Consider the following 27,967-nt stretch of genomic DNA (forward strand, 5'->3'; position numbering starts at 1 on the left):
TCCTCCTCCTCCTCCTCCTCCTCCATGGTCACTGCTCTCTGGCTGGGACCCCTGAGCCCCCTGGTTCCTCCCTGGGGGTCGGAAGAGCCTCCGCTGGGCCTCCCTTTGGGGCCTCTGCTCAGGGCACGGCTGGGGCTGAGGACGATGGGGGCTGGAGTCCTGGCCTTTGGGAGGCCCGCATGGGTACCCACTCGATCCGGGCAGGACAGAGATCCACCCGGAGGACCTGGAAAAAAACCCTGGGAAGCAGCCCCTCCCTCCTTCCTTCCTCCCAATGCCTGGCAGGAGGGAGAGAGAGAGAGAGAGAGGAAGCCGACCCAGAGAGGGTCACAGCCATGTTCTCCCTTTTTTCTCAGTGTTGGGATTCGCCCCCAGCCTTTCTGCCCTGGGGAGCAGCAGCCCCAGTATCCTCAGTCCTGGCCTCACTGGGAATACTGGAAACCAGCATCCAGAACCATGTCTGTGGCTCCAAGCAGGAGAAAGAGCATCAAAGTCACCAGTTGATCCTCTGAACACCCAAATCTCTATCCAGGTTTGTCCAGACATTGGGGGGGGGATCACTGACCCCCCTCCACCCCTAAAGCTGCCCCTCTGTCCCATTCCCATTGTCCCAACTTTTTTCCCTGAATGCCAAACTATGATCCGGTTCACACATTCCGCCAACCTCCGTTCGCTCAGCCATAGTTTACTCCAAGTGTTGCAGCTGCTGAAAACCCCCAAGGAGCCAGAAACGGATCCTAGGAAAAGCTCCCCATCCTGTGTGCAGACAGGCTGAGTTGACCCTCCCCACTAGGTGAGTCCACACAACGCCCTTAACCCAGGTTGATGGAAGAGAACTGCAATGTTGGCAATAGGTGCCAGGCCAAAACACATAAACCAGAAGATGGCATAGCGTGACGATCATAACGTCCCTTTCAGCCAATCCCAAGGAGGGCCCCTCCCTCAGAGGCGGGCTTTCTGACAGCACCTCAGCTGCCCAGACCAGATTGGGGGGCTCCCCCTGCCTCCCTCTCCCCCAGCCCCCTCCCTCCCTGCCCTCACTAGGGAGGGGCGGACCCCTGCAGACCCTCCCCCGGCCCTGCAGGACCCCTCCATGCCCCCTCCTCACAGCAAAGCCCCCTGCCAAACCCTCTCCGAATCCAGCCCGTTGGAGGCCGCTTGACCGGCAAGGAGGAAGCCAGGCCCAGAGAGGCACCTCAGCCTCGGCCAGATGGGTGGGAAGGTGGTCTGGAAGTCCCCAGGGGAGGCCAGCCCAGAGATCTTGGCCAGGCTGCTCAGAAGCGGTTCCATTGCCTCTTTCCCAGGGCTCCGAGGGAGCGGCTGGCCCAGAGCCTCCTAGCTGGCTTGGCGCCCCAGGCAGGACTGGAACTCAGCCCCCCCGGATTGAAGCCCCACCCACCTAATTGACACCGGTGGGATCCACACGACCCTCCGAACCCGGTTTCTTCCCCAGGGGTTTGTTTCCTGAGGTTGAACCTGTTGGCCAAGAAGTCAGTGGATGATGGAGACTCGGAAGGAGATGAATTCCTGGAAGAGAAGCTGAACAAGTAGAGATACACAAGCAGGCCTCAACTTATTCATTTAGTGACCGATTCAAGTTACAACTGTATTGAGAAATAGGACCATTTTTCACAGTTAATGACCTTTGCAGCATCAAATGCAGAGATCAGAATTCAGGTGCTTGGCCAAAATTTCATGTTTATGACTGTTATGGCTGTGTCCCAAGTCACGTGGTCCCATTTTGCGACCTTCTGACAAGCAAAGTCAGATTCACTTAACAACCGTGTTCTTAACTTATTAATCGCAATGATTCACTTAATGACTGTGGCAGGAAAGGTCATAAAATGGGGCAAAACTCACTTGGCATATGTCTCCCTTAACGACAGAAATGTTGGGCTGATTTGTGGTCATAAGTCAAGGACTCCCTGTGTTGGGTACCCTTTTCTTCTGGCGAGGACCCCGTTCACACAACATGCTTGACTAGGCTGGGGTCCTTGAAGCCCCCCAGAGAGAAGCCAGAGGTCCACGTGGAGCCTCCTCAGGGCCTGTGAGAAACCCTGGATGACCACCCCCCTCCTCCCCTCCTCTGGGGTCTCCCTGGGACAAACCCAGAAGTTGGGGTGGGCTCATTCCTGACCCAGGAGGGGCTTCCTCCCCTCTGGGCCTCACCCGGCTTCGGTCAGACATGGCTGTGAACCTCCTGGAGGAGAAGAGAGTCTCATCGCACATCAACCTGGCCCTGAAAAGCCACAGCTTGAACCCGGAGCCACCCAGGATCTGGTCTGCAGGCCCTGAGAGCAGAATCTGAGGGAGGTTCAGGGGGAGAACTTCCAAGCGGTGGACCTGGGATACGGGCCTTCCTCTGCTCCTCCCTGCCAGGGTGGGCCTGCCTGTCCCTTCAGTTCCCCCCCCCGCACTCAGCCCCCCGGTTCCCCCTTCTGGGCCAAGAAGTCCATATTAATGTCCCCCTCAGTGAAGAAACATCCTCCCTGAACAATGGATCCAAATAAACCAGGAACAAAGGAGTTCCAACAGCACCTTCAAACCCCTTGGAGGTTTTTTGGTATAGAAAGTCTCAGCCCCAGAAATTGGGAAGGTCAGAGGGGTCCCTCCCCCCCAAATAGAAGATCCCCACAACAGAGGAAGAGCCACCAGATCTCCAGAAATCATGTCGCTAGAAATCAGGTTGCACCATCCACCACACTGTGGGCATCATTGCCATCTTTGTAGGGTTTCCCTGTGATAAGATGGGTGGCCAGTAAATTGAATGGATGGATGGATGGATGGATGGATGGATGGATGGATGGATGGATGGATGGATGGACAGACAGACAGACAGATAGATTTGGATTGATAGATCTCAGCTGCAGACTTTACAGTCCATTCTTTATTTAAAAAACTAAGAAACATCACAATATAAAGAATCTTGGTGTATTATAGGAACATTGTAAGATAACACAGGAATGACAAGAAAATAAAAATAAAAATTTCCATCCATTCTATAACTTTCTCCCTATTTACTCAACGATCTAGTCCACAAGTTGTCACTTTCCTGCTTCTTAATGAGCTCTTATCCCAAAATTAATATTGCTAGAAAAGATGGGAAATGAAATTTCAGTTCAGACACAAGCAATTTTAAAATCGGCTGCAATTAAGATCAATATATAGGATTATGACATAGAACAAAATTCCAAATGCTCTTAACCTTGGGCAGAGATCAAGGTTGCCCATTGTCATTAGAAGACAGGCAACACTAGAGTTAAATGGCATTAACTTGAAGTGTCACCAAACTCCATAGCTCTGAATGACCTTCCCCAGCAATCTCTGGAGACAAGAGGCCATGTTGAAGGACAGCAGAAGTCAATTTCCTGGGTGTTGAACTCTCTTCCCCAGCATCACTTTCTGGACTTGCCCTGACAGGAAGGAAGGACCACAACCATAACAGAACAATGATCCCAGGGGTGTATCTGTAATTTTTACTAACATGTTTTATTCCAGCCTCTCCTCTGCAGATGGAGCCCGGAAAAAGTTCAGGATCCCAAGAGGAGAAGTTGCTTCTTGCTGTAATTATGACCTTTGAGACCTGTGATGCTATATCTCCAGTTTTTCACTTTGATGCAGGCATTAGACTGAAGACACATGCAAAGGATCTTGTATCAGAAAAGGATAAATTCCTTGGTGAAGCTCTCTGGGACCAAGTTTTGGGACAGGTACAGGCTCTGCTCTTGATTGTACCTTTCTCTCCTTTGCAGATGAAACTGAGTGCTTCTCTGTTTAGATCAGGAAAGCCACTGGCACTTCTCAGAGTCTTTGAATTTTTCCAACTTTTCCTGTTGTTTGTGTTAGAAACTGGAAGTGGATTGATTAATGCCATGAATGATGGACCTCCTGCTTCTGCTTCTGCTGCTGCTGGTGTCCCCATCAGTCTGTGGGAAGCTGAGAAGGAAATGCCCATTGAGTTTGAAGCACCAGCAAAGATTCAATCGATGGAGCTATTACAGGCGTGGGGATCATCTCATTGGTGTGGTCGTAACTCGAGCATCTCTGTTGCCTAAAATGTTGCCTTTCAATGGCCCTCCTCCTCTTCCTTTTTGGTAAGTCATGCAGGGTGATGGAGTTGCATTTCCAGGTTGAATCTCTCCTTGATCAGTTTCCATCCATTATTCCTTGTCTGGCCTATGGGCGCTTTAGAAAATAACTTGATCCCTTCCTCCCTGTGGCAGCCCCTCAAATATTGGAAGACCGCTATCATGTCTCCCCTGGTCCTTCTCTTTACTAGGCTAGCCAAGCCCAGTTCCTGCAACCGTTCATTGTATGTTTTAGTCTCCGGTCCCCTAATCATCCTGGTTGCTCTTGTCTGTACTCTTTCTACAGTCTCAACATCTTTTTTGTAATCTGGTGAACAAAACTGGATGCAGTACTCTAGATGTGGTGTTACTAAGGCTGTATAGTGTGGTATTAGTACGTCCCTTGATCTTGGTTTTATCCCTCTGTTAATACGATTTAGGATTGCATTACAATTTAGGATTGCATTAGCTTTTTTGGCTCCTGCTGCACACTGCTGGCTCATCTTTAACAATCTTTAATCTTTAACTTACTTTAACCACTAAGACTCCAGGATCCCTCTCACAGTTACTGCTATTGAGCCTGGTTTCACCCAGTCTATATGTGTACTTTGGGTTTTTCTTGCCTAAGTGTAGGACTTTACATTGAATTTCATTTAGTTAGATATGGCCCAGTGTTCTAGTCCATCAAGATCCATCTGAATCTTGAGGCTATCTTCTTGGTTGTTAGCTATTCCTAGATAATTGAATTTGGATCAATGTTGGCCTAAAGCTTAGCAGGTTTGTGAAGGATTATATATTTTAAAAGTATTTGTTGTTGCTGATCACTATAACATGAACATTATTTTTACAATAGGGAGATTTCTGATTTAAAAGCTACCCAACAATTCATTTTTGCCATTCAAATGGTCAGCAAGAATTCCCAGCTCCTGTACAACCTCACACTTGGTTACTACATCCATGACAACTATGGAAGCACCTTCCGCACTTCAGATGCCTTGCTGGACATGCTCTCCACTGGAGAAGCCAATGTCCCCAACTACGGCTGTGGGAGGAAGGACAACCTCCTGGCTCTGATTGATGCAGCTGGCAGGGACATCTCCATCCAGATGTCAACATTTGTAGGCACCTACAAAGTCCCACAGGTTTGTGTGTGTTTTTCTCTATCTAAGGTGAGTGGGGTGGTGGGGATAAACAACAGATCCAATATCTTCATAGAATTCAAGAGCTGTTTTTCAGAATATTAGGGAACATAACAACTATGTAGGGGGCGTGCATAAGCGCACCAACGTGCCTACCGTCCCTGTCCTATTGTTTCTCTTATTCTTTTATTTTTCTTATATGTATCCATTTCATGTATTCACAACTATGTATACATTTATACTTATTATCTTGTAAACAATTGGCAAATCAAATAAATAAATAAATAAACTATGTCTTAGCCTATTATGTTCATCTTCAAGTTCACCATTAAAGGACTGAAGAGCCATAAGGTCCCTATAGAGGATATTCTACTGAATATTCCACTATTGAAAAACTATCCAGGTTTTGAGGTCCTCCATTAGCGTATTCATTTTCACATATCAATAATATCTGCCTTATCCAATTGGAATCAAGTTGGCAATAGTCCTGTCTATGTATAAAAAAATATTCAGACCAAGAAGAGTATCTTTGGGATGGATAAAAGGAGTTCACCTCCTGCCCTCATAGATAATTGTTTTTTTTAAAACAAATTTTATTAGTTTTTAAAGACAAACAAAACATAAACCTTGTACACATTAAACCTCTTTCCCTTGTAAATTTTTACAAGGCAGATAATACAATATTTTATACAGTGTAATTTTAATATATCCCATTTCTACTTAAGTATCTTTTAACACTCTCATTTCTTCTCTTTAAATTTAATCATCATATTCATATTTCCCTCTGTCTTGTTTGCAATTATTCTCCTCCCGCTTTCCTCCAAGGTTTTATTGAATCTCACATAGACATAGACACACAAAACACATAAAGTAAAACTTCTTTTTCAAAAAAGTAGCTTGGCCCCGGATTACCACTCTTTGTATGGACTTCGATTAAATTCATATTCATCTTATATGCCATTACCTATCTTAATTACCATTCTGTAACTTCTTTATAACTTCTCCCCACTTTCCACTCTTCTTAATTCTATTTTGTTTATTAACTTAATTTAAATCATTATATTTCTATCCTTTGTCCATTGTTTTCCAATTGTCTATTTATTTCATTCCCCATAATAAAATAAAAGAATTTCTCCTGAAATCACAAATCAAAGTATGATGCCTTTCCATCGCACCTCTAAATTAACATTTAAGGTAACTCCAAATTCCCTATCTGATTCTGCTTAGTACATACTACTTACAAAAAGAAAATAGTGAATCCATAACATAATTAAATATATCATTAAACATTAAATCTCATAACATTCCAATTATCTATTTCAAAAACAAGTATTACAATAATATATTCATACTAACATCCACACAATAGTCAATTAAAATCTATATTTAAACTAAATATTTTAAACCTTCCTTTTAATATTTTATTAAATCTTAAATTCTACCATTATTAAACCTTTAATATTTTAGTCTTTACTCAAATCTTATAAAATTATAATTTTCTATTTCTAATACAAATACTACAATACTATCATATGTACCTTGCAGAATCCTTTTAAAACAAAATTATATTACCCTTTATCCCTAAAAAACCATTTCTTTTTCACATCTTGTTTCATACCCTCGTGGCCTTTTCCCCCCTTCTTCCTCCCTGTCTTATCCCATCTGGTCTTTTTACCCCCCTTAACTTCCCCTCTCTGTTGTATTTCTCTTTCCTTTTGCTTTCTAGCCTTATATTGATTTTGCATCTTATGTTTCTCTTTCTTAGATATTTTTTTAAGTCTTATATCCTTTTTTTCCCTTTCTTTCTCCTTCCTTTCTTAAGCACCTCTATGGGTTCATTAAAGATGGCTTCTTCTTCTTCTTCTTCTTCTTCCATCAATTGTTGTATTTGCTGATAAGTAGCAAGCGCAATTTCTAAAAAGCAAAAAATGTCTCCCACATCGTCTTTCTTTATTTTGCCATATTCGTCTCTCAGTTCATCAGCAGATAAAGTCATTGTAAATCCTCTTCTTCTTCTTCTTAAAACAGCCAAAGATATTTCCAAGCTTAAAGCAAATCCCAAAGTCCCAAAGTCACCAAACAATCCAAACAAAGCACAAAGTTCTTCCCTTCTTCCTGGGTTAAAATCAGTTGCAAAGGGAGAAAAAAAAACCAGTCTGTATTTTAAATTCTTATTACACTAACTTCCAATCTCTAAAATCTTCCAGGCATCTCCTTCAACAAAATCTTAGTATAAATTTTCCTTTTGTCCTCTCCCTTCCCATTTATAACAAGAAGCTTCAGATTTTTACCTTTTATAGAATAGTAGTATTTTCAGCATTCATTTGTTAATTCCATGTGGAAGGAGAGTAAACTTTCACTTGAAACACTTTCACTCGCCGCTTGCAAATCTCTTCTGGAAAAAAAGTATCTTTCAAACAAAAAACCAAATCTTAGATTTCAGGGTATTAAACGTATCTTCTAGTCCCAGTTCAGCCAAAAAACTTTCGCTTCAAAAATTTCTCCTTCTTCCTCCAGCACGATCTTGTCCGGTTGCTGGCTTCTTTGTGGCGGCCATTGCTGACCGCCGCTGGACCGACTTGAGAAAAGGAGGTTATGCCGGGTGGGGAAGGGGTCTGCGAACACCCCAACCCCTTGTCCGGATCCTCCCTGACTTCGGTTGCCTCTACGGGGCAACCTTATCCTCCAGACCCGTCTAGGTCGGAGGAACCAAGAGCGGCTAGCGCGGCAGGGATCGCAGAGATCGCGAAACCCCGCCACCTCCGAAGCCTGGCGAAACCGGAAGTGCCCTCATAGATAATTGTTAATGTACACAATTTCTGCTTTGTATAAATTCAGGGTATATAATTATTGGGTTAAAATTAAAGTGATGAAACAGACATAGTCCCCAAACAGACAAAATTTCAATTAAACACTTATTGGATTGTACAACTGTCAATTTCTGTTAGCAGTTGCGGTCTCTTAATCTCTTGTACATCTAGAGAAGAAGCTGAAAAATTGCTTCACAAAGAATTTGGGATATAGAAGCTGAGAAAGTGGTTTTAGTACTCAAAAATAGCACATAATACAGCCCTATATCTTAGATCCAGACATTTTATCTAACATCTGCTAATTTGAATCTAATTGTTGAAATTGTATGGGTGACACAGAAATTTACATTGCATTTTTATTGTTTTTTATTTAATATGATTTTGCGTTCCATTTTGATAGACAATCTTGTTAATATTCTGTCTTAAATATTTTAAACCGTGACTAAGGAACAAACTATTCTTATATATTCATCAAAACAAAATTGGGTTTGTCAATAAGTAATATTTTGGAGTTGATCTGGACCAAATTGTAACACAGCATTCTTCATTACTTTTTCAGATCAATGTTAGAAATCCTTCAGAGGCTCTGAGTTATAAAAGGAGATTCCCCTTTTTCCACCCATTGCTCCAAAAAGAAGGATTCCAATACCCAGCAATTGTCCAGCTGCTCCTCCATTTCAGATGGACCCTGATTGGCCTCTTTGCTTCAGACACAGAGAATGGAGATAATTTCATGAGGACTTTCCCTCCGATGCTTGTCAGGAATGGAATTTGTGTGATTATATCACAACAATTTTCAGCAACTGGACAAACAGCACCCCTCAGGGAGGCCCTTTCTAAGTGGAGACAAGTCAATGTCTTTGTCCACTTCATAGAATTTATTCCCATCTTGTACAGAGTTATTCTTTTCCATGAAGCACTTATGCATTTGCCAGGATCCATTGAAGGGAAAGTCTGGATCCTCACAAATTTTGTAAGGAATACAATAACCAAGCTCATACTTCTCAAATACATCCATAGTATTTCGAATTTTACTTATCTGCAAAAAAAACGGCCAACGGATGCTGCCTTTGAACCGCATTTCTTTGTGGAAGATCTGTTTCAAGATCATTTCCGCTGTTCCCTTTCCAAGCACGTCTTTTCTGTCAAAGGCCGGAAAAGATGCACCCAGAAAGCCCCACTGGAGACCCAGGAGAAAAGGAACAGAAGATGGATCGCAAATTACCCCCATTATTACCGTTTCATTCAGACTCTGGCCCAGGCCATGAATGCCGCTTATTCTTCCAGATCGAGGAGGGGAAGGAAGGAGGGAGAAAAGAGGTTGGGGGCTCCGAGGCTGCAGCCATGGCAGGTATGAGGGGTCCCGATAGGGATCCATTAATCTGAGATCCTTTTGGAGAAGGAACCCAAAGGAGAAGGAGGAGAACATCTCAACCTTCTTGTGGTGCAAAAGGTCAAGAGATTTGCACCATCTAGTTGCTCCTGTCTGACGCTCCAGAATAACAGGGATTAGATCTGAATTTTCTGTCTAGCCTCTGTTGGAAGAAATCTCCTTCTGGGTTCAGTTCCAAGTGGGGAAGAAAGACGCTGGAAACATGGTGACTGCTTGGAAGATGGTTTAATGGTGGACAGGAGCACATGCCTTGGTTGAGGAAAGAAGGGCTGAGATGCTGAGAGTGCAACTGTTTTATGCCCTCTGTTGGGATTTGAAGTTGAGCTTGTATTCTGATCGGTTGTCAGACTCCCATGGGGCCATGCAGGGGCAACTCTGTAGGCTGTCCTGAGTCCCAGGCTTGGTTGAGCCTTTCTGGATGATGGTGATGTAATGAAAGGGCTTTGGGCAATTCCTATATAGCTTTACCTGGAGTAGATCTTTGTTATGTATAATAGAGTGGCCTAGGCCAGAGTAATGGTCCATTAGCAAAGGTGGGAGGGGGGTTGAGTTTCAGCCTCTCTGAGTTTCTACTTTTCTTTTTAGGGAAATGTATTGTGTCTTTATAGTATATCCTAAAATATTTTATTTTCCTAGGAATGAGAAGGGTTTTAACTCCCAACACCTCTTTCAGTCATTGGAAGAGTGTTGAAATCTCCTTCTGGGTTCAGTTCCAAGTGGGGAAGAAAGACGCTGGAAACATGGTGACTGCTTGGAAGATGGTTTAATGGTGGACAGGAGCACATGCCTTGGTTGAGGAAAGAAGGGCTGAGATGCTGAGAGTGCAACTGTTTGATGCCCTCTGTTGGGATTTGAATTTGAGCTTCTATTCCGATTGCTGGTCAGACTCCCATGGGGCCATGCAGGGGCAACTCTGTAGGCTGTCCTGAGTCCCAGGCTTGGTTGAGCCTCGCTGGATGATGGTGATGTAATGAAAGGGCTTTGGGCAATTCCTATATAGCTTTACCTGGAGTAGAACTTTGTTATGTAAAATAGACTGGCCTAGGCCAGAGTAATGGTCCATTAGCAAAGGTGGGAGGGGGGCTGAGTTTCAGCCTCTCTGAGTTTCTACTTTTCTTTTAAGGGGAAATATATTCTCCCTTTTTAGTATATCCTAAAATATTTCATTTTCGTAGGAGAGGGGATGGTTTTAACTACTCCTAACACCTCTTTCAGTCCTTGGAAGAGTGTTGAATCCTCCCTTGTCCAACTGAGAGATTTTGTAAGTTGGAGAAGCTGCTCTCATAATCTCCTCCTCGTCTTCTCTCAAGACTCATTTCAGGTTGCAGTCAAGTACGATTTTGAGATTGTTTTCATAAACATGTATTTATTTACAAATAATTCAAGATGGCAAATGTCTCCAACACAGGTTCCTCCTTCAACCTATCCATTTTACAGCAGAACAGAATTTGGCCCCATTCAGAGAAACTTCACCATGTTGATCTGAGAACTGCAGTTGCACATAAAAGAGTTCCGAATTTCCCGGATATTTTATTAGGAAAGGCATCACAAAGTGAATCCCTGAGTCCTGATAGGATATGCAGCATAGCAGGCCGTGAGCTGCAGTTCGTGGCCCCTTGTCCTCAGGGCCCCAGTCTCAGCTCAGGTGCTCTTTCTTTGTATCGGCCCCCTGAAACGGCTCTGGGAACTCCGTTGCAGCTCTCGGAGGTTAATTCCCTTTGGACTTTTGGCACGGTTATTCGATAAAAATATCTCGTTGCTCTAAAGGCTGCTCAAATAAACATTCTTGGGAAGAGCAGCCCCATCTTGTTGGATTTCCAGATCTTTGAGACCTTGTTTGAGTTCACTAAGTGCACTAACTCATCCCCCATCCTTAAAAGCCCTTCCCTGCAGAAGCCACAGGGGCTGAGTACCAATGAGTAGTTGTGTGTTCATTTTCCCCACAACAACAACCCTGTGAGTTGAGTTGGGCTGAGAGACTGGCCCCCAATCCCCCAGCCTGCTTCATGACCAAGGCGGGTCTTGAACTCACAGCCTCTTGCTTTCTACTTCGGACGCTTAATCAGTAGAGAAAACTGGCTCCCTTATATACTTATCAAGCTTGGCACAATCCTTCATCCAGTGCATCATTAATGTTCTTATATGAGATACTATAGTTTATCAAATCCTAAAACCCAGATAGTTTTCTACTGCTTTTTAGTCATACAGTTGTTTCTAGGAGGAAATCATAAATATTTTTCTGGAAAGTTGGTAATGTTTAAATAACATAAAAGTATATTTGCCTGAGAATTGTTATAAATCTTGTATAATAGCAATTTATCAACCCTATTATATTGATGACAACATAGAAAAATTGCTGACTTAACGACAAAATGTTGTATCTTCCCACTTTCATGACAAAGATTAAAAAAACCTAAAGATTATTTGAGTACCATTTTTAAATCAATTTTATCCACTTAATTATCATACCATCCACCCCTCACTTAACTGGGTTTCTGATCACATCACAAAATTGTTTATTATTCTTTCCTGAGATCGAGTTATATCAGCAGTATTTCCATAATGTATTTGGGAAATGAAATAATATGTGAGGATGACTTGTACAGAGCACATAGGTTATATCCCCCCCTTCCCCACAATCCATTTAGAAAGGGCAGTGATAGGAGGGAATGACTTTTGGGGGGTGGAAAAGAGATTCTGCCTGGGGAAGAACCAGATAAGAGGAGGACACCTACAGCTGCATAAAAAAAGGGTCAGTGGGAGATTTGTACTTTCTGACTCCCCAAATCCTGTCAGTGCAGCATTACAGCGAAGTGGGCCTAGCTCAGGTTTCCTGTCTGGGCTTCCTGGGAGAGGATTACCCTGACAATTTTCTTCTTGACAAATCCGTGTTTCCGATAACCAACCTGTTGCTTTCAGGGAGTTCATAAATCTCCTTTTTTCTGTTGTTCAACTATATTTTGTTAAAATCTATATTGTCGGGATATGATCAACAAATTTTTGTGAACTTTTTTCATTCACTTGTAAGATAGTGGAAACACCTATTTTCCTAATGTGGGAAGTGTATTCATTTTATGACTCAAAACTCAAAATGAAAAAGGGAGGTTTTCCTTTTGAAATAAGGAAATGCGGTATCAAGCACTGATTAGAACTGATCTTGGAATGTTTTTGAAGTGCTGGGAACTATCACACATTTTGGAATGCCTTTGAAATGCTAGATACCGGATAAAGAAGTGTCTGTTACGAGCTAGGCACCATGAAAGATAATAAAATGTAACTTGTATCCTGAAAGATAGATTGTAAATCAAGCCATTTGTATACTGGGGGGGGGAGTAGTAGGGGGTAGTTTTGGGTATAAAAGTAGAGCCTTTAAGCTTTGCCTTTCGTTCCTCCCACCTGCCAGGGCAGGAACCCGTTTCTGCAGAAATGTTACAATAAAACCTTTTTGTTGTGAATCAATAAAAGTTATTAGCATAAATGCAAATCAGGGTTTGGAAACCTGCACACCTGATTGGTCCTTATACAGCAACTAGGGATTGGTCCATAACTAGTCCCTGATTGGCCACTATTTTGACACTTCTCATTGGTTATAAGTTTGAACTTGTTGCACATGTCGTTGGTTAATAAGGTAGCAGCTAACCCTATAAAAGGGTTGTTGTTGCCCATAGCCTTGCTCTGTTCTGTTCTATTTACTGTTAATAAAGAGTTGAAGTCACTGGTCAGATGTCTGGTCTCCATTACTCTCCAAACTTAACACTGGCGACGAAGGTGGGATACGGAGACCGAAGAGCTGACTGATCTACAGAGCAACACACAGAGCACGTGGTCGAACACGCATCATCAACTGCAACATGGCCAGCGGTGCTGTACCACCCGCTCCATTCAACCCAGAAACCGAAGACTGGGAATCGTACATGGATAGGTTCCAGATGTTTCTGGAGACCAACAATTTGAAAGATGCAACAGCCGGCAAAAAAAGAGCTATCTTTCTAACTCACTGCGGGCCTACCGTGTTTAAAATGGCAAAATCGCTTGCCAAGCCAGCCGAAGTAAAAGTGATGGACTGGGACGTCCTCGAGCCTTTGCTACGGGCTCACTACGCGCCCACCGTGCCAACCTTAGTCAGAAGACACGAATATTACCAGAGGGACCAACGGAAGGGCTAAAGCCTTGCCAATTACATCGCGGACCTCCACAACCTTGGAGGCCTCTGAGGATTCTCCAACTTAGAAGAAGCCCTCCGGGACCGCCTGGTTCTGGGCCTAGAAGACGGCACGATCCAGAGCAAAATTATGGCTAAAGGGGACATCAGCCTCACCGATGCCCTTAAAGAAGCCACTGCAGCAGAGGCGACCAAGAAGTCGGCAGCCGAATGCGCCGCACCAACGCACCGCTACGTCAACTCGCCAAAGATACCTCGCCTCGCTCAGAGAGACACCGGTATCTACTCACCACGAAGACCTAGAATCCCCATCAGAAAGCGATGAGGAAGAGGTCAACCGACTCGAACGGAACGAGACCAGTTCACACAACCCTCATCCCGACCGTGTGCAGGATGTGGGCGAATCACCCACGATCCAACTACAAATTCCTCGACGCACTTTGCCGCATATGCGGGAAACGAGGTCACATCGCAAAGGTTTGCAGAAGCAAAAAAACTCCAAACCCCAACAGGCCGAATGCCAGTCTTCCGGATTCTTCGGCACACACCGAGAAAAACTGAACCACCAATGGGGAAACCACTCCTACAGAAACAAACCGTCCACCACTTCCACCAGACGTGATTGAAACCAGGCGGAAGAGACCCACCAAACAATCACCATAGGCCACGCTACCTCCCTTGATGCGGGAAAATCCGAGTAAAGGTCGCCATCGAAAACAAACCTTGTGTGATGGAGGTGGACTCGGGATCTTCCCTCTCGATGGTGTCGTGGAAAACGCTCCAACAGCTCATTCCAACGATTCGCCGCCAAGACCTTAACCCTCAAAGGGTTATACTCAAAGACTATCAGGGTAACCGAATTCCCGTCGTCGGGTCCCGCAGATTCCAGGTCTCTTTCAAGGACCGCACCGTCGCACTACCACTGACTGTCGTGGACCGCAACAGGCCTAGTCTTTTAGGCCTTCAATGGTTCAGACCGCTCGGAATCACTGTAGCCGGAGTCCACCGGGCCGAGAGCAGCGGTTGGGAGGAGGCACTCGTGCAAGAATTCCAAGACGTTTTCGCAAACGGACTAGGCAAGTACAAGGGGACCCTGATCTCATTTAACGTGAACCCTGAGGTAGCACCCATCCGCCTTAAACCGCGTCGGGTGCAGTTCGCCTTGAAGCCTAAAATCGACGAACAACTCGATAAGCTAATAGTGCAGGGCGTGCTGGAGCCCACCGACCACACCCGCTGGGAAACCCCTATAGTGACGCCTATCAAGCCTGATGGGTCACTAAGAATTTGGAGACTACCGGGCCACCTTAAACCACGCACTGCAGCAAAGTGCATATCCAGTGCCGGTAGTGCAACACTTGCTCCATTCCCTGGGTGGCGGAAAAGTTTTCGCGAAACTAGATCTAGCCCAGGCGTATCAACAATTGCCTGTGGATCCGACCACGGCAGAGGCGCAAACTATCGTAACGCATAGGGGCGCATTTAAATGCAACTGGCTCCAGTTCGGGAGTAGCGTTGCCTCCGGAATCTTTCAGAGCTTAATGGAAAGGTTGTTACAAGGGATAAGAGGGGTCGTACCATATTTCGACGATGTACTCATCGCCGCCCCTAACAAAGACATTCTAGAAAAACGACTCAGAGAGGTTTTACAAAGATTCCAAAACGCAGGCCTCAGAGTTAAAAAAGATAAATGCCAGTTATGTACCGAAAAAGTAGAATTTTTGGGATACCTCCTGGACAGCCAAGGAATCCATCCCACCGAAGACAAATTAAGGGCAATTAAAAAAGCCCCCACTCCAAAGAACAAGGCAGACCTATAGGCGTTCCTTGGACTTATCAATTTCTATAATGTCTTTTTACCCCACAAAGCAACGGTAGCTGAACCATTGCATAGACTATTAGACAAAAAAGCAACGTGGGTTTGGGGACAACGGGAACAATATGCTTTCCAACAAGTGAAGAAATTGCTAACTTCTGATTCTGTACTTATGCAGTACAACGAGACTCTTCCGCTCACTATCACGTGTGACGCATCACCTTTGGGGTTGGGGCAATTCTGGCCCACGTATTACCAAATGGAGCAGAAGCCCCCATCGCGTTTTTTCGCCAACCTTAGCTAAAGCTGAAAGAAATTATAGTCAGCTGGACAAAGAAGCTTTAGCTATTGTGGCGGGTTAAAAGATTTCATGAATATGTTTATGGCCGTGCATTTATGATAATTACTGATCATAAACCACTACTGGGGATCATTGCGGGTGATAAACCAACCCCGTATATATTGTCCCCCCAGAATGACCCGTTGGTCTGAATTCTTGGCGGCCTACAACTACACCTTGCAACATCGCCCGGGAAATCAATTCTCCACGCTGATGCATTGAGCAGAACGCTGCTCCCAGACTCTGTTGTAGATCCAGCCCCAACCATCTCAACACTACAGATCGAAGCTCTACATGTACCACCATTGACGGCTAGAGACATTGCCTTTGAAACAAAACGTGACCCAGTTCTGCAACACATCCTACGCTGGGTTGAACGGGGTGGCCGACAGACCAAATAGCACCGGAATGGGCGCCTTCAAAGCCCGCTAAACCGAACTGTTTTCCCAAAAAGGCTGTATCTTGTGGGGCGATCGAGTCGTAATCCCTGGCAAATTGCAACAAACTGTTTTGGCGGTATTGCATGAAGGACATCCGGGTATCGTGCGGATGAAAGCACTCGCACGTAGCTACGCTTGGTGGCCAGGAATCGACAAAAGAATCGAGGCCTGGGTCGCTACTTGTCAACGTTGCCAGGGACGTCAGCAACGCCCGCCTAAAGCAAGCCCAACCGAATGGGAAACTCCGAGGGGACCTTGGTCCCATATTCATATTGACTTTGCGGGACCTACCAAAGGACACACTTTCCTTATTACTGTCGACGCCTATTCAAATTGGCTCGAGATCCATCGAATGAACACAACTACAATGGACTCAGTTATCAATAAATTAAACAGACTATTTGCCACACACGGGTTTCCGGACATGTTGGTCTCGGACAACGGCCCACAGTTTACTGCATTACCCTTTGAACAAAATCTTGCTGATGGGGCATCCGCCATGCGCTAACCTCGCCCGCGCACCCTGCGGCGAATGGACGTGCAGAACGCATGGTACAATTTGTAAAAAGACCCTTCACAAAATGGAATTTGGCAACATCGACGAGAAAATCAATCAAATTCTCTTGTTGCAGCACCTCACGCCCCACAGCGTGACCAACAAAACACCCACTGAACTTCTTATGGGGCGGAAACTGCGATCGCACCTTGACTGGCTCCATCCCGCATTCGCACCGGAAAAGCCCTTCGGATCCAGCAGCAAATGCCGGAATTTAAGGTAGGCAATTTAATCTTTGCCAAAACTTTTCCGGTGACCCATTATGGATACCCGCAACCGTTACCCACCTTACCGGGCCTAGATCGTACCGCCTGCTAACAGACGATGGGAGGGTGGAAACGCCACATAGACCAACTCCGATCGAGATTACCACCCAGTGCCCATGACTCCCGGGTTCACAAACTCAAGGGGAGGAAATATCGAGGAAATTGACTTTTGATATGACAAATAGCAGGCCAACGGAAACCCTACGCCCAGCGAAACACCGGAACTTGAAGCGGGAGGGAATTGACCTTTTCAGGGAACTTTAATACGGGAAACCGAACTGCAAAACCCCAAAGAAACACGGAGTAGCGGAGACAACCACAGTGAAAACAGCACGGAATCACCGTGCAGCGAAACAGACTTTAATAAAGATCATCCAAACACTCCACCGGAACCGGACCTTAGACCAAAACCGGTGGAGCCACGGAAATCATCCAAACAGACCAAACGGCCTGTCTATCTTGAGGATTTTATTACAGCTCCCCTCAAACGGAACCCAAGGGGAGGGGTGTTGTGAATCAATAAAAGTTATTAGCATAAATGCAAATCAGGGTTTGGAAACCTGCACACCTGATTGGCCCTTATACAACAACTAGGGATTGGTCCATAACTAGTCCCTGATTTGCCACTGTTTTGACACTTCTCATTGGTTATAAGTTTGAACTTGTTGCACATGTCGTTGGTTAATAAGGTAGCAGCTAACCCTATAAAAGGGTTGCTGTTGCCCATAGCCTTGCTCTGTTCTGTTCTATTTACTGTTAATAAAGAGTTGAAGTCACTGGTCAGATGTCTGGTCTCCATTACTCTCCAAACTTAACACTTTTTCCTTGGATCAACTTTGAATCCTGGTGGTTTTTCTTAGCCACAATCTCACACTAATCAAGCATGTCTGTAAATTAGGCAATTACAGAAGAAAGATTCAAATGTGAAAAAGTGTCTGGGATAAGAAACAAAGTTTTCTGCTTTTAAAATTGCTCAATGTTCCCATTCTAGTTCCATCCTTTCCTGGAGAAGAATGAGTTTGTCAATATTTCAGACCTTCAACTCTACATGGACCCAAATGGAGAGGTAGCAGCAGATGTGGCCATTTTGGGCTACTTGGTTCTTCCCAGGGATGATCCCAGAAGAGAAACTCTGGCGTATTTTAAAAGAAACAGACTTTCTATCAAGCAAGATGTTCTTTCACAGCTAAAGTTGCTCAACAAGGTAGGAGAAAGTTTTGATGTCTTTCCTCTGTTTTCCAAAGCCTGAGGTCCCATTTCAAGAGGGCTGATGCTATTCCCCAAAGGTGGTTGACCTTCAGCGAGAACTGAATCTGGGCAGTAGAAACCGGATTTTTTTCCCTTAGGCTGCTTGGGAGGCTTCAATATTGTTCCATTTTGTGGACCCCGTACGATTAAGGGTCTCCATCAAAGGGGTGAGAAACCCACAAGGGCTGGGGAATGTGTCGCTAGTAGCTTCTGGTGGTTTCCTCCTTGTGCCCAGAAGAGCAATGAAGGCGGTAATTCTGCTGACCAGGGCCTGAATCCAGGCTTGGACTGTATCGGATGGGATTGAATCGTCATTGGACGGAGATCCTTTTGGCCCCATTGGGGGAAAGAAGCTTCCTCTCGTCCTGCTTGGGGAAAAGTGTCCCCTGAAGGGGCAGCTCCATAATCTGGGAGGCTCTTAAGGAGGACGGACATGGCCAGAGATCTCCATGCCTCCCTTTCACCCTCCCTGGGATGGAGCAATGGGCCTTCTGCTCCTAGGAAGCAGCTCCAAGGCTTTCAGTTCACCTGAAATTATCAAGATTGTTCTGATATCACACCTTAAAATTATGGGTGTAAGAAGAGGGGAGAAATGCATGTTAATGGGGTCATGAGAAGGAACTGGCTGGTTATCACTTAATGCTGAAATATTTTCTCAGTTCCACCCAGGGGTGGGATTCAAATTTTGTAACAACCGGTTCTGTGGTTGTGGCTGAATTTGTGGGCATGGCTTGGTGGTCACGTGACCAGATGGGCATGGCCATGTGGCCATGTGACTGGCAAACCAAATACAAGTGGTCCTCGCTTAATGGCCAGTTGCTTAGCAAGTTTTCTAATTTATAACTGATCTCCCCAGAGCTCCTTGACCCTGTTTTTGGAGTTTTGACAACCATTAACACAAACACACAAACACACACGCGCACACAGCCTTCTGACCCTGCTATTGTTTGATTCTGTAAGGGTCTCCTGCTGGAGCAGCGGGTTGGACTATATCCGAGAACCCTTGCAGCCCAGCCCTAGATTGTTGCATTGCTTCAACGAGTCTTCTGAAGCCAGGGTTTGTGTCCTTCCTTCCTCTCCTTTTTTCTCTCTACCTCCGTCCCTCCTTCCATGTATCTATCCATTCATATATCTCATTCACTTTCTCCTCCCTCCGTCTCTTCCTTTCTTTTTCTTTCTTTGTCCCTTCCTTCCATCTCTCCCTTTCTTTGTCTATCCCTTTTCTTCCTTCTGCTTCCTTTCTCTCTTTTCTTTCTCTTTCCCTCTTCTTTCTTCTCTCTCTCTTCCTCTTCTCTCATTCCCTCTATTTCACTCTTTCCCTCTCTTTTTCTCTCTTTCTCCCTCTCTGTATCTCTCTCTCTCTTTCTCTAACTTCCCCCCCTCCACTCTGTGTGTGTGTGTGTGTGTGTGTGTGTGTGTGTGTGTGTGTGTTTGTGTAAAAGAGAGGCATGGATAAGTCTGACCAGGTCTGGTCTCTTTAAGAACCTCCCCCAACTATGAACCGGCCCTTTCAGGGGACACTTTTCCCAAGCAGGATGAAGCTTCTGTCCCAATGGGACCAAAAGGACCTCCACCCAATCATGATTCAAATTCATCTGAATTCAGGCCCTGGTCAACAGAATTCCCTTGTTCTTTGCTATTTTGGGCACAAGGAGCAAACAAACCTGAAGCTCTTAGTGACACATTCTCCAGCCCTTGTGGGTTTCTCACCAGTTTGAAGGAGATACTAAACCATAGATGGCTCACCAAATGGAGCAGTGACAGAAGGTAAGGGTGACGGTGGGGGATAGCGAAGTGGCCGGGTCCCTATCTTCCCCTCTCTCCCCCACTCTGTGTGTGTGTGTGTATCTGTGAATGTGTGTGTGTCTCCCTCAAAGCTGTGGCTGGGCCAAGCCAGCAAGCTCTCCTTGGCGCTCTTCGCTACTTCTTTCATTTCTTCTTTTTCGAATCCAGACTGGCTGAACAAGGATTGCCAGACCGCGGTGGAAGCATCCATTCGACCCTCCTCCTCCTCCTCCTCTTGCACCTGGCAGCTGTGGATGGATCAGGAGGGTGCACTTGTGTGGGGAGACGCTCGCTCCTCAAGTGAGTAGCCACCCACCCCATACCAGGTATTTCTGTGCTTTGGCATTTGTTTGAGGTGCATCTCCCCGTGCACATGCATCCTCCCGGCCCCGCCACAACTGCCGGTTATGAGAGGAGGAGGAGAGGGAGGAGGAGGGTCACCCGAAGGGACACTTTCACCGCGGTCTGGCAATTGTTCAGCCAGTCTGGATTCCGAAAAGAAGAAATGAAAGAAGTAATGAATAGCGCCAAGGAGAACTTTGCTGGCTTGGCCATGCCGCAGCTTTCAAGGAGACACACACACACACACACACACACAGAGTGGGAGAGAGAATCGGGAAGATAGGGACCCGGCCGCTTCGCCATCCCCCACCTTCATCCTCACCTTCTTAGGCCAGGTGAAAGAGGGGAGGGTCAGGGGCAGGGCCAGCCACTTCATCAAGGTGAAGAGGGGGCGACCAAGCACAGGCGAGTAGAAACCTGGGAACGGTGGCTCCTAAAAGGGCTTTGAGGTCGGACGGCCTGGAGCGGCCGAGATCCAAGTGAGAATTGCATCACAGGTTCACCTGATCGCCCACTTCTTTGGTGTTGGCTTTACGGAGCTGTGGATTGAGGCATGAGCTCACATGCAACAGCAGTGCCTTTATTTATTTATTTTAAATATAGTTTATTATAGTTATTAATTAAAACCAGTCACAATACGTACACAAATAAGCAAAAGAAAGAAAAAGAAAGAAAAGAGGAGAGGAAGAGAGGGAAAGAATTTTGAGAAAGGAAAGAAAAAGAAAGGGGGAAGAAAGAAAGAAGGAGGTTACAAGATTAAAAGTATTCTTATTTTAACAGTTTGCAAGATCTTCTGTTGTTTTCATAACCTTAACTTGTGTCATATAACCACACCTGTTTTTACTTATATCGCTACCTCATTATTATGGATTGATACTTTTTTCTTTTATGCCTTATGATATATAATTTGTCTTTGGTCAATCCAATTATACCAACAATTCCAGTTATCGTAGTATAGTGAAGTGTCTTTGTTTTTTAGCGCCAAAGTCAATTTATCCATTTCTGCGCATTTGGAGATTTTTTCAATAATCATTTCTTCTGATGGAATTTGATGTTGTTTCCAGTGTTGAGCAAAGGCTAATCTGGCCGCTGTTAAAATGTGTATTGTTATGTATTTAGATTTTTGGAAATTTGCTTGTCAAAAATCCCTAGTAGGAAGGACTCTGGTTTGTATTCGATCTGCTCTTTTGTGATTTCTTCCAACCAAGTTTTGATTTTCTTCCAATACTTTTGGGTTTCTGCACAAGACCACCACATATGGAAAAAGGTTCCTTCTTTTTCCTACACTTCCAGCAATGTGGACTCATGTTGGGGTGCATCTTCGCTATCCTCGAAGGAGGGAGATGCCATCTATAAAAGATTTTATAGCAGTGCTGTTTAACAGCAGTGCCTTTAACTGTGCTCACTTGTATGTGTCCAAATAATCTGGCGAAGACACCGGAGGAGTCACTCAGGTAGACCTGCCCCTCCGCAGTCTTCCTCCTGCAGAAAGTGGCCATTCCCTGAGCTAAGAAGGCAAGGAGCTGCGGCTCGACTCACCCAATTCCTAGGACTACCCCAATGGTCCCAATTCTTCTAGGAGAGGGCAGCTCCACCTGGCAATCCCCCTCTTCCCTCGGTGCTCTGACTTCCCGTGGCCCGCCTCCAGCCTGAACACCAGGTCGGACCACTAGAAGGCCACTTCCCTGCTTCTCAATGGTGCTCCTGTACCAGCCACTGCAGGACCCTCCACCTCCTTCCCCAAATTCTCCCTCAACTTCAAAATGGCAACGCCTGTTGCCTACATGGGTGCAACCGGGTGGGGTGGCAGGGCCAACCAGGGGTGATTATTCTGGGTCCAACAAAGGGGCTGCGGGTGGGAGAGGGAAGGGATGGTAGGCAAATGGTCCATGCTCCCTGGTCTCCCTCCCCCACACCTCTGCCGCACCACCGGCAGGGTCCAGCAGCTGCGTGAATCCCAGCTAATCCCATGTGGAGAGGCTCATGTTCTCCTGCTGCTGGGAAAGCAAGAGAGTCTTTCCTGGCACAGCGAAAAGTTTGCAACTTCCTCTCCAATAGGGAAACGGGCGGCTCTGGGCGGCAGAGAAGCAGCCTGCTTGAATCCTGTTTCTCTCTGCTGCCCAGAGCTGTGCCGGAAAGACTCTCTTGCTCTCCCAGCAGTAGGAGAACATGAGCCTCTCCACATGTCTTGCAGTACAGCGAAATGTAGCTCTGGTCCCCACCAGTTCTGCATCTCGCCCCCACCTGGATTCACCACATCTGCTGGGCCTTATCTACTGGGGGTTAGGGTGGCGGGTGGCAGCAGCAAAAGGCAAGTGGGGTGGGGGAAAAAGGTGACTGGTACTGGCTGGTAGGTGTCTGGGCCCCGGAGCTTGCAGAGCCTCACTCACCCAGGAGATCAGGCAGGGCCACAGCGGAAGGCATGCAGCAATGGCTGGCCTGGCGAGTGGGCAAAAGCAGGCTGCAGGCGATGCCACGCATGCGCGATAAGAACTGACTGGGCATTGTACTTCCGGTTTGAAGGGCTTTGGTGACAGGCAGAAATCCACGATCGTGCGCGGTTTCTGTCTGGGCTCGCTGCTGGAGTGCCCGAGCCGGCTGGTTTCGGGCTAAGCCACCCGTAGAGGTGGTGAAGAGGGGGAGACCACCAGCAGGGTTCAGGAGAGCCGCATCTCTCCTCCCCAGCTGGCCATTACTCCCTTTCCCGGCGGTTGCAGTGGTGGTCAGAAATGGCCACCACAAAGAGGAACTCGACCGGAAAAGAATGTGCAGGAGGAAAATAAGAAGTGAAAGTTTTGGCTGACTGGGTTAAATTGTAAAAGCAACAACCAAGGTACCCTGGAATTTAAACTTACAAAAACAACATCGCTCCCAAAGAAGAGTCGGAAGCAGCAAAGGAAAGTGAAAAGGGAAAGGTTTGGCTTTTTTTCTTCTCTCTCCTTCCCTATACTGACAACTAAGAGACTTAAATAAGAAATCGAAAAATCCGCTTTGACATCAATAGGCAATTAAGCTGAAAATAAAACAAAATGCCAAAGGGATAATAAAGATTTCTGGACATTAAAAGCTTTCTTTTTCATAAGCAGAAAGGGAGAGAAAAAGAATAAGGGCAGGATCTGGAAGAGGGAGGAGACTGCCTGGAATTAAAAAGAATCTACAGTAAAACTTCAACAAGACTTCTAAAAGATACATTTTAACTGAAACTTTGCAACTAAATAGTAACCCCAGGAAGAGAAAGTGAAAAAAAAGAGCAAAAAGAAACAGCTTGCCTGTATTTAGATTATATGGTGATCTTTGGATTCTTGGTTATTATATTTGAATGACTAAAATCAATCGGGTGGTTGTTTAAAAATTTATACAATGGCACCACTTCTGGATGAATTGAAAATGGAATTTAAAAAGTACAAAGAAGATGCACAAGAAGGGAAGGGTTCTTTTGGCTTTGTTTTTCAATTCTTAGAAATGGAGATTTGGAACTATGAGAAAGAACAAGAAACGACTGCAAAACAAGAAGACTGGGACAAAGAAGAAGCCATCTTTAATGAACAAGTAATTTTATGTGGGAAGAAAAAGGAAAGGGGGAAAGAGAATGGAGAATTTAAGACTTAAAAAACAACCAAAGAAAAGAAAACTAATTAGAAAAATAAGTATAATATTGGAAAGCAACAGAAAAGGGGAATACAGAAGAGAGTAATAGAGCTAGAGAGACAAGGGGGTAGAAAGGGGAGAGAGAAGAAGAGAGGGAAGAAGGAAAGGATAAGAAGTTACAAAGGACCGGAACAAGATATAGAGAAACAGGACCTATTTAGAGATCATGGGTGAAAATCTAACTGAAAAAGGGATTCTGTAAAGGTACATAAGATTGTTATATTAGTAATAGAAATAACTTTAGAAAATTGGAAACAACGTATGATTAAAATGAGGGATAAAATAGTTAGTGTAATTTAGTGAAATGTTTGTGAATAAAATAAGTGAAATAAAATAAATGAGAAAATTGAATTAGGAAGGAACGAGAACATTTTAATTAGTTAATGTTTTATAAAATATAAGTGAGGGGGGAATTAATTATGGAAAGCTTATAATTGTTCTCATAGAAGTATGATATTTAATTGAAAAGTAATGTAAAAGATGTTAAGACTTTAATGAATATTAATATTAATGATAGAATTGAATTGGAATGGAATTTGTTGTTTTAATTATATACATTTATAATTTTTTCTTTTTTTAAGAATACAGTGTGTATTTTAAGAATGTACCAAGCAGAATCCGAATGGAAGTTATGTATTATATTGAATGTTACAACTTTAGGGAAAAGATATAAAGGCGTCATACTCCAATCAGTAACTAGAGGAGAAATTTTGTTTAAGGCGAAAAAATAATAGATAATTGAAACAGGACAGACAAAAAATATAAATACAATGATTTGAATTGAGATGAGATAATTAAAATTGAGAAAATTAAAAGAGGGGAGAAGCTATGCAGAAAATGTAAAATAGTAATAAGATATGGAATAGAATATAAAAATGAGGATGAACCTGAATTTGTGTCTGTACGAAGAATATAACCCGGGATTACGCTACTTTCAAAAAAGATGTTTTATTTGTATTCTTTTTCTCTTTGTGAAAACTCAAATAAAATTTACAAAAAAAAAAAGAACTGACTGGGCACGGAGGGGAGGGATGGGCAGAGAGGGGCGGGGCCAGTTAGTGGTGCGATTTGCCGGTTTTCCGAACTGTGCAGAATCATAACAACCGGTTCTATAGAACTGGACAGAACCAGTAGAATCCCACCACTGGTTCCATCTCTCCAGACTTTTCTATTTAATAAAGTCCTCTTTTTTTTGGCAATGTGAGATGCCAAAAGCAAAAGAGAGGAACTAAAGGAAGAATCTTCCAGAAGTTATATCACCAACCATTTGAAAATAGTGAGAGATTTTGTATTTATTTAGGTGAAGACCAGAGGCTAATATCTAATGTCTAATATCCATTTTTACCTCCATTTTCAATGGACCTAACACATTTCTTTTGACAATCCTGGTTTTTTTCTGCTCAGTCCTTTCCTCAATCTGAATGTGTGGAAAGTTGTCGTCCTGGATTTGTCAAGAGGGCTCGAGAGGGAGAGCCAGTTTGCTGCTACGACTGCGTTCCTTGTCCAGAGGGGACCTTCTCCATTCAGAAAGGTGGGTGACACCAGCGGAAAATGGGAGGCTTCGCGGAACTGGATCCATCCAGAGCATTGTCATGAATGTGAATTAAAACACACTTTTAAGCTTAATTGATTTCTGATTTATTTCCAAAATACCCCATTTCTTATCTAAACAGAAGAGCAAAAAGACTGTGAAAGAAGGGCTGGATAGAGAGATGTGGTTGTGGCAGATTGGGCAGGCTTTACTACTGCCAGAGAAAATATTTCTTCTTTTTAGCTTGGATGGGTCCTTCCTTCCACATTTACTTCTCTAGGAATACCTGAGTTCCTTGAAACACAAGGAATTGTTTTAGGTCCACCTCCTGAAAGGAGGACTGCAATGCAGTCTACATGGGTTCCCTTTGAGGAACACTGAAAAGGTGTTGCTGATGTACGAGATACACAATGTGACAGCATGGATAGGTATGCCTGTATGTGTCTGCACCCGTATCACCACTGTTCCAATGGCCATTCCAAATTATTTGCAACAGTCACTTGATCTGCCAGCCACCTCTGAGGCAAGTATGACAAGAATTGCCATCTTGCACGTAAGTTTCTCTAGAAAGATTAATTGATTCATTATTTTCCTTTAGTAATGGAGGTTCCTATCAATATTCTGAACATTACAAAGGAAATCTTTCAAGTCCAAAGCTTCCCTCAATTTCATAGTCTATCAAAAATATATTGTAGCTATATTTTTTAAAAAGTGATACACTTATTTTTTTGACTCTGGAGATATATAAGAAATCCATCCCAGAAAATGCTCCTGATAATCACTTGTTCCCAAAGAATGCACAATATATTTTGAAAAGCAAAGGACAAAGAAATATGGGGTTGTTTTTTCCCTCAGATACAGAAAAATGCACCAAATGTCCGGATGATAAATTCCCAAATAAAAAAAGAGTCCAATGTATCCCCAAAGTTATAACCTTCCTGTGTTATGAAGAACTTCTGGGCATCATCCTGGTTTCTTTTGCCCTAGTCTTGTTCCTAACCACAGGCCTTGTTTTAATCGTCTTCATTAAATACCGAGAAACTCCCCTTGTCAAAGCCAACAACCGGGACCTCTCCTACATCCTCCTGGTCTCCCTCCTGCTTTGCTTCTTGTCTTCTTCTCTCTTCATTGGTCAACCAAGGAAAGCCACCTGCCTTCTCCGACAAACGGTCTTCAGCATCATCTTCTCAGTTGCCATTTCTTCTCTCTTGGCCAAAACCATCACGGTGGTGCTGGCTTTCCTGGCCACAAAACCAGGAAACCGAGCAAAGAGATGTTTGGGGAAGAGCTTGGCCAACTCCATCATCCTGTCTTCTTCTGGTGTCCAAGTTATCATCTGCTCCATCTGGCTGGGAGTTTCTCCCCCTTCCCTGACTCTGACCTCCTCTCCCAGCCTGGAGAGATCATCCTGCAATGCAACCAAGGGGCCATTGTCATGTTCTACGTCACCCTCAGCTACATGGGCTTCCTGGCTGCCGTCTGCTTCACGATGGCTTTCCTGGCCAGGAATCTGCCTGGGGCCTTCAACGAAGCCAAGCTGATCACCTTCAGTATGCTGGTCTTCTGCAGTGTCTGGGTGACTTTTGTGCCCACCTACCTGAGCACCAAAGGGAAACACATGGTGGCTGTGCAGGTCTTCTCCATCCTGGCTTCCAGTGCTGGTCTGCTGGGCTGCATCTTCATCCCCAAGTGCTACATTATCCTTCTGAGGCCAGAGCTGAACACAAAAGAGCATCTCACAGCCAGAACAAATGTAAAAACATGAGATATAACATCATTATGATAGTGGAAGAATTGTTAATGTTTCTTTTATTTGATTTCCATTTTGATAGTATGCAGGAGTCAAAGAAAATGATATCTATATGTTTCAAAATGGGGAATTGTTGAACGACTGGAATTCTCCCCTTTCAATAAATATTGCTAAAGAGACCACTGTAAAATTCAGAGGAATTCAGCTGTTCAGCAACAGCTACTGACCAGTAGCTATAAGGTATCAACCTTATAAAAAACGATTGATGCACTTGTTCCCACTGACAGCAGCTAAACATGTGGGTGGGTGGTGAGAGAATGTGTAGGAAAGAGGTCAGGAGGAAGCTGTGGGAACCAAACACCACCCTGGTTGCCTGATCCTCTCCCTAAAAATGCCAGAATGATGTGAAATGCCATGCTTAACTGGCTCCCAGCTGAGGAGGGAAATCTTCATCCCTCTTATATGAGTCTTTCTTGATTTCCTGATAAAAACCTCCTTTGCAGAAAGAATTCAGCAGAACAGCTGTCTGGGATTTCAGTTTGGGATTGTATGTACTTCACAGCAAAAATAAAATAAAAAAAAAAGAAAAAAAATGAAGTGTGTAAAGAAATTTCAACTGTATATTTTTTTTTTCTTTCATCAGCCAGAGAAATAAAATAGCCGTTTTCAGGCTC

General features: G+C 44.4%; 1 protein-coding gene across 3 annotated transcripts; it reads left to right on the plus strand.

The window, feature by feature from the left end:
• On the plus strand, window positions 1-27,513 carry LOC148128619 (vomeronasal type-2 receptor 26-like). 3 transcript variants are annotated; one of them, XM_087948711.1, is made up of 5 exons: window positions 1-532; window positions 8,576-9,367; window positions 17,981-18,193; window positions 25,417-25,543; window positions 26,399-27,513. In XM_087948711.1, the coding sequence occupies exons 1-5, from the start codon at window positions 275-277 to the stop codon at window positions 27,082-27,084; spliced, it is 2,076 nt and encodes a 691-aa protein (XP_087804837.1). In that variant the 5' UTR covers window positions 1-274; the 3' UTR covers window positions 27,085-27,513. The 3 variants fall into 3 exon arrangements, with proteins under 3 accessions (XP_087804837.1, XP_087804838.1, XP_087804839.1); XM_087948712.1 differs by having other exon boundaries at window positions 2-532; window positions 26,549-27,513; XM_087948713.1 differs by lacking the exons at window positions 1-532; window positions 8,576-9,367 and adding exons at window positions 1,995-4,094; window positions 4,921-5,209.
• The last annotated feature ends 454 nt before the right edge of the window (window positions 27,514-27,967 follow it).

This window comes from Notechis scutatus, unplaced genomic scaffold (assembly GCF_049901735.1).
Source record: "Notechis scutatus isolate UNSWTSFEM ecotype Mainland unplaced genomic scaffold, rNotScu1.2 NSCUCTG94, whole genome shotgun sequence".
Taxonomy (NCBI): domain Eukaryota; kingdom Metazoa; phylum Chordata; class Lepidosauria; order Squamata; family Elapidae; genus Notechis; species Notechis scutatus.

What these genes read in the sequence shown, in the direction of transcription:
- LOC148128619 (XM_087948711.1), top strand. Translation starts at nt 275, where the DNA reads ATGCCTGGCAGGAGGGAGAGAGAGAGAGAGAGAGGAAGCCGACCCAGA. An exon ending in ACACCCAAATCTCTATCCAG is followed by an intron (nt 533 to 8,575) that starts GTTTGTCCAGAC and finishes TTACTTTTTCAG; the next exon opens with ATCAATGTTAGAAATCCTTC. An exon ending in CGAGGCTGCAGCCATGGCAG is followed by an intron (nt 9,368 to 17,980) that starts GTATGAGGGGTC and finishes TTCCCATTCTAG; the next exon opens with TTCCATCCTTTCCTGGAGAA.